The sequence below is a fragment of the Crocodylus porosus genome, unplaced genomic scaffold (assembly GCF_001723895.1).
Source record: "Crocodylus porosus isolate Cpor-Errol unplaced genomic scaffold, CroPor_comp1, whole genome shotgun sequence".
Lineage (NCBI taxonomy): Eukaryota > Metazoa > Chordata > Crocodylia > Crocodylidae > Crocodylus > Crocodylus porosus.
In genome coordinates, this window is record NW_017728909.1 from 6,494,652 (window position 1) to 6,501,750 (window position 7,099).

Consider the following 7,099-nt stretch of genomic DNA (forward strand, 5'->3'; position numbering starts at 1 on the left):
GAGTCTTTCAGTGGCTCTTAAGCACGGCAGTCGGGGATGTCACCTTAGGCTCAGGGCATTCCAAAACCTGAGTCTGATGGGAAATGGATCACTCCCTGTAAGCTCTGGTTCTTATTTCTACTCTAAAGCATCCATTGCTAATTGTCTGATTGTTACCAATCCATTGCTATTGTCTGATGTAGGAGTCTAGGCTAGATAGACCTCTAGTCTGACTTCCTATGTTATGATCCATCCTTTCATGCTGGGCTCATTCTCTTGTTGTGGGGTTGTTGAACCTCCTTTTCCCCCTTCTTCTCTGTTAATGGGTTTTGTTTTCATAGGCTGCTGTGACAGATTGTGGATCTGTAAGAGTGGAAAGCATGGGTCAACACAGACTTTTTTAACATTTTGGCAAAAAGTTCAGTAAAACTTAAGACCAAAACTAAAAACCAAAGCAAATGTCCATTTGTTTCATGCAGAGAACAGTGAATATGTTGTAAATTCAGTGAAACAAGCTAGCTATCAAGTTAAACCGTGGTTTTAAGGATATTTATTAAGAGAGTTGACAATGAAGTGTGCATAACTGCGTCCAGTAGGTTTTCAGTGGCAGCAGCACACAAAGGTAAAGACCACGTCCCAAATTATTCACTGTGTAGGAATCGCTTGGGGCTCTGCTCCATGAATGTTGTCAAACCAGTGCACATTGGATTTAAAAGTCGAATTGATTTTCTGCAGTTTTGCTGAAAGCATTAATAGCCAAGAGATATCTTGTACTATATTATGATATTTTTAGTTGGGAACTGAAGCAGCTAACTTCCATAATTTAGAGTTTCAGGTAATTTGAGGAAAAAACAAAAACCAAAAGAAAAGGTGATGATATGAAAAATCTTAAAAACGGAAAGAAAATGAAATTGTGCATATAACATTCACATATCTGATATTCCCTGATACAGTGTTAATGGGAGAGAATGTATACGCTTTCTTTTAACCAGGTTTGGTGTTGGGGTATTTTCTCTCTCAATGTCAAACAATTCATAGAAAAAGGATTGTGTACTGACCCAGCATACTACCGGTCAGGAGCGATGAAGGCAATTGCATTAATAGATTATATTTTCCCGATTGAAATGAATTAGTTTTATTCTGAGCTGTGTTGTTCCTAGCCTTTATTTCCACAGTGACCCTGCCACCAGTCTGAGCCTGATCTCTAGTTGAATTTCATAGGGAAGCTTATGATCCTTATCCTTAAGTGTCATGAATATTTGGAATTGTGACCCTTATACCGTTTTTTCCCCCCCCACCATGTGCTTCACAGATTAGCAGACCACCTAAGGAAAACAAGAGCTGCCATCATCTTCCAGAAACAATATCGAATGCTCAGGATCTTTCGAGCTTTCCAGAATATCCGCCAGGCCACTATCACTATTCAAGCTTTTGCTCGAGGCATGTTTGTCAGGAGAGTTTACCACAAGGTATAGCTACTTCACACAATGTTTCCATGTTGGGGTTACATATTTACATTTACCTGAAAGGAAGAAAGATCAGCCATGTATTTATTGTGGATGCTTTGGGATCTCTTTCCAAACTCAGAGCTTTTAGTACTTCAAGTTCACAGGTGTTAATTAAAAATATTGCAGCAGTGTCCAAACGAACGGCTGGGTGGCAGTACCCTGATGGACTAGCTTAATGAAGTTAGTTTCGTAAGTGGAAGCTGATGGCCATAGGGGAAATCTATAAATGTCATCTAGCCCCAAGGGGAAAACCTACCTGAGGAACAGTTTTCATTTTTGGGCTGTTACAAGCGTATCTAACACAAGCACAGATGAAAGTTTAGTCGGTTTGAATGTACTACAGTCATCTGCTTCATTTTAACATGGTAATGCAGATGTCAAAGGAGAGGAAGTTCTTGATGACCAGAATACATTATAAAAAGCAGACTAGCCTGGCTTAGGAGATGGGAATGGCATAGGAGACCTCCCACCTCAAAGCCATGAGTTGAAATTCATATTCACCTGGTAGTCATTAAAAAAATATTGTCCTTGATGGCGAGTCAATGGCTTATTTGCAGTGTACTGATTGTTTTCAGTCCAGATTTCAAAAGTCAGGCAGCCACAGGACAAAAGGCTTCTTTACTGCTGGTAATGAACAAAGGTACAAATAACCCGAGCAACTTCAGGAAGAGGTTCAGTATTAAATCGGTTGACCTATCTTCTGAAACGGACCTCCACTTGAGCCCCTGCAGTGGAGCAGGAATGGAAACTTTCCTTGTTATTGCTTGTGAAATAGTGGTTTTATAGATTGGGGGTGTCCATCCTTAGGGCTTTTTTTTCTTCTAGCACCATTCAAAATCATGAATTTTTAATCATCTATTGTTGGTCTCAAACCTCAAAAATTAAGTGTTGGAGACTTGGTACAAAGCAGGCTTCTGGAACCTGAATACCTGTAAACTAGGGGTAGGCAACCTTTTCTGGCCGTGGGCTGGAATGACCCAGCCTGAGTCAGAGGCAGGTGCCTTCCTGCCCTGCCAAATGCTGATGCCCCACATCCATGAACCAGAGCTAATGATTTTGTGGGTTAGTTCTAGCCCACAGGCCACAGATTGCCAACCCCTGCTGGAAACTGGAATAGTTCAGTTAAGAATCCTGATCTGTAGCCAAAGCCATATTTTGCAGCATTATCCCCCTGCATTGTCCCCATATTCCCCCATCATCCTCTGAAAATATTAGCGTAAACCTTGATTTTAAGTCACAAAATGACTTCAGAAGCTTTCTTACTAGTTCATTATGATTAGCCATCCGCATCTCTAGACCACAATATACTTGATGAAACTTGGCATCATTGGCAGTCTCTCTTCATGAGGCAAGATTCAAACTTACAGGATGGCTGCAAGTCGGGGCCAAGGGCTTGTTTATGCACAAGGTTGTTTCAGAAGAGTTATGCTTCAAATTCACATGCTCCCTCATTCTAGATTAGCTTTCAAGTATACGCAAGTCCTTGGACGTTACAGAAATTGTATGAAGTTTGTGCAGTACTGCTTTCCGGGGACAACCGGGCAGTCCTAATTCTTTGGACTCTATTTTATTTCTTAAATGACTGCAGCCTAGTTCAGTCTAGGAAAACTTTGGGGCTCCTGTTTGAAGCTGAAGGCTGATGTATTAAAGATCAGGTTTGGAAAAATTAGCTGGAAGTACAAGAAAATTTAAGTTTTACTTGACTAAACTTGATGAAAGTTTGTAGGAGTGAAGTGGTACAAGAAAATTGGTTGTAAAGTCACGTGACCTTTTAAGCAGAATTTTGCTTACAGGTTATCCGTATTGTGATATGTTGCCACATGCACTGTTTTATTAAACATCTGCATTAAAAATAATCTTTATAATGTAAAACTGAGTCTCTTTCAGAAAAATCAAAGCCTAGTCAGCAGTGTGTGTCGTTGAAAAAGTAACAAGACTTTTGCCATATGTTGGCAAGTCCATGCGACTCTACAAAGCAGTGAATGCGATAAAACAAATTAGTATAGCAGAGGTACAATTTTTAAACATCAGCCTTTAAACATCAGCCTGGGGGTCATCAAAAGGAAGCCAGATAATCACCAGTACTCTTTCCTGCCCACTGCAGGGTGTCGGACTTGATGATCTGCTCAGGTCCCTTCTGACCCTACTAACTATGAAACTATGGTCACAGGGTGGGCGTGTACAACACATGAAAAGGAGTTGGGCAAAGAAGTCCATTTACGGTTTGTACGTCATAGAAGCAGTTCAAGCATGGGTTTTTGAAAAAAAATTGTATCTGTTGGGGGTGTAGGAAAGAGATCAAGAATGAACCGACCAAACTTAAAACATACTAGTTGTTTCTTCAGGTCAGAGTAAAGGTACATAGATGACAGTTGTATGTCCTGTATCTGCTCTGTGAGCAATCGGATGGCTTTAGGCATCGGGACAGGAAATCTGTTATCTTTTGTGAGCATGAGGAACTTCATCCAAAGCTCTCCAAGTCAAAGGACTTTGGCTCAAACTCCACATTCATAAAAGGAAATGCTCCATGAGGAAAAATGATACAGTTGTTTAGCACTAGCCAGAGACGTGTGTTACTAGATTTGCCCATCACTTCGGGGTGTGCTCATTTATTAGGGATATGTTTTTAAGGTCTTTGTAATGCTGTCAATGTGCTGCTTGTGTTACTTGTGTTTCTGTATGGAGCTGTATCTCTCCCTTCTGCAAGTCCTGACCCCCAGTGGAGCTATATTGCAGGACTTGGGTTCAGTGAGGCTGGGCTCCTTCAGCCACCAAAACTCTCTCTCGATCGGCATGTACAGTCTGACACCCTTATTTGCCAGGAATCAGTTCATTAAGGTAACAATACACTGCAGTCAGACACAAGCACACAGGTTTAACAATGGGTTAGAATACCTCCAAATCTGGCTCGGTGTCCAGCTGACACCCTCATGGGCCAGCATCCAGTTCATTAGGGCAGGCCTGAGCCAAACTGGGTCAGTCGCCCTGTACAAACTGATCCCCTTATGTGTCTCAAACTCAGCACGTCCCAAGTAATGGTAGCCTCTCGATGAGCAGGCCCCACAATATTTCTGGGCTTCACAGGGATCTTTGGCTTGGGTAAAAGAAGTGTTGCTGCAGAGCTAGTTGGGGAAAGGGAAGTAAAGAAGGAAAAATACACCCGGTTACCACCAATTTGACTATAAAAGTTATTTATTGCTAAGTATATGACATGTATAACAGCACTAGTAGTACTAGACATGCAAGGGAAAACAAACAAAAACAATTACAATATTACCCTGGTTTAACTGAGTATTTGGGAAAACTTAGCTCAAGCTTAACTAATACAGTGTAGGTTCAGAAAGCTATGCCTAGAGAGAAAAAGAAAAAGAGAGAGTGAAAGAGGGAAAAAGAGAGCACGAGCTGAGATCTCCCCGTTCCAAGGCACTCGAGTGATTTGTTGACCAGCAAAGTTCCCAGCAGGATCCTTGAAGGGAGACAATCTGTTTCTCCCAGCTTCCTGAGAACAACAGAGGATGGTGTCAGAGAGATTTCTCTCTCGAAGCACACTGTTTGCTGCTACAGCTTCCTTATACCCTTAGTCCAGCCTCTTCAAAGCATTCTTTTAATTGTGTAAATCAAGAGGGTCCCAAGCCATAATTGAAAGGGAAAATCCTGTTATATAAACGGTTTGCATTTAAATGAATTACCTTTTTCACTGACAAGGGGTTATCTGGTTTAGAACATCTCAAGAACCTACAACCTGTGAAACCCTTTAGGTACCTGCAGTTCTGTTTTGCACATGCCTTGTCACAGTCTTTTAAATAAACTGATCTTGTGAACTGGGACCAAAACCCCGGACTCCCCTCTCCATGATGAGTATTTTAGCAGTACCCAGTCATGCTCCGTCTCTGGCTCAACCCTTCCAGGCTTGTCTGAGATGCCTGACTCTCCCACCATGTATTGTATATGAAGCTCAGGCACCTGTCTGAGGGGGTATGGATGCCATACTTTAATCCAGGTGCCTGAAAGTTAGATGCAACGTGTCTGAGCTTTTGAAACATTCAAGTACCTTTGTGGATTTGGGCCTTGATCTGTGTGTCTCACTTCTGCAATTTCCAGGCGGGGAATGTGGCACCATGTGGTCATGTGAGAATAAGTACTTTTAGCGTCTTAAGTGGTAGGATAGCATAATTACAGGAGCCATTCAAAAGAGAAAATGTGAAAAAGTATAAAGACCTTCTAAAATAGCAGTCATTAGATTATTATTTATCATGCTTGTGACTATTTCCTTAGAAAATGTTGGCTTGAAGAATTGCTACTTTAAAACTTGGGGTGAAAGAGAGAGACCTAGGAAATGGAGTTGTGCTATTCAGTTCATTTGATAGGGACAGTTATCAACCCAGAGCAGCTTTGTTCTATGCTTCAGTGTATCCTCATTTTTTCGCTAATGCCTCTTGAATTAACGCACTTTATTTTTCCTAGATACTCTTGGAGCACAAAACTACCATCATACAGAAACATGCCCGGGCTTGGCTGGCCCGTAAACAGTTTCTGCGCCTCAGGTGTGCCACTGTGGTTCTCCAGTGCTACTACAGGCGCATGAAGGCCAAGCAAGAGCTAAAGGCACTGAAGATAGAAGCACGATCAGCAGAGCACTTAAAGAGACTCAATATTGGCATGGAGAACAAGGTGGTTCAACTTCAGAGGAAGGTAGATGAACAGGTATGTCCCATACTCTGTTGGTGCAAGCTTGGCTCTGTGTAGGTCTTTTGTTATATGACGCAGGTGGAATATATTAATACCTGGCTCTCATTTTATGTAATAGAGGTCTGCATTTGCTTATGCCTTAGCAACATGCAAAAATTGTAATTGCTATAGGCAGTACGTTACACCTTTCCACTGACTACCAGTTAATTATGACTGAGGTTCATTTTGCAATTCACCATAAAGCCTTTCTCATGGGATGTACCTACCTTATGTGCTGCTTTCTTCATATTACTTTATGGTGGATGTTTGCTGTTGAGCAAGTAGATCCAGATGCTTCAAGTATGACATTCTCAATAAAAGGTCCTGACCCCTGCAAGTTGCTCCCTTTCCTGGGTTTGCCAAAACATATTTGATGACTGGCTCAAGACTTACTCTAAGGTCTGTGTGGTTTGTTCCTCCCTCACCACAGTTGGGGTGGGAAGGGAAGTAAAGATGCAAAAGGTAGAATTCAAGTCAGTTGACATCAAGGGCCTTGTGCTGCCTTGGTGTTACCAAGAATGGGATCTTAGCTAGTACACTTCAGGATTAACATGACAAAAAAGGCTTTATTTATTACAATATATAATGAGCCCCAGCCCAAAGTTCAGTATCATTTAGCTCTGAAAGTAGTTACATCTCACCCCACAGGCAAAGAGATGGTTCATCCTTCTCTTTGAGGTGATTCTTCCCCTCTGTGCAGCATTGGGCAGGCTGCAACTGGAGTACTGCATCCAGTTTTGAGTGCTGCACTTCAGGAAGGATGTGGATAACCTGGAGAGAGCTCAGAGGGGGCTACTTGTATGGTTGAGGGCCTGCAGGTAAGATCCTGTGAAGACAGACTGAGGAGCCTGAATCTCTTCAGCCTCTGCAAGAGAAGGCTGAGA

The 7,099-nt window shown here is 42.0% G+C and overlaps 1 protein-coding gene across 1 annotated transcript in view; it reads left to right on the plus strand.

Moving 5' to 3' along the window:
• LOC109307664 (unconventional myosin-Vb-like) overlaps window positions 1-7,099 on the plus strand; it is a gene marked incomplete at its 5' end in the record, with an annotated part of 224,144 nt that overhangs the window by 197,154 nt on the left and 19,891 nt on the right. Inside the window, 2 exons of the mRNA XM_019531676.1 lie at window positions 1,292-1,448; window positions 5,952-6,191. Of these exons, the coding sequence (XP_019387221.1) occupies window positions 1,292-1,448; window positions 5,952-6,191 (397 nt within the window). The remainder of the gene's footprint in view (window positions 1-1,291; window positions 1,449-5,951; window positions 6,192-7,099) is intronic.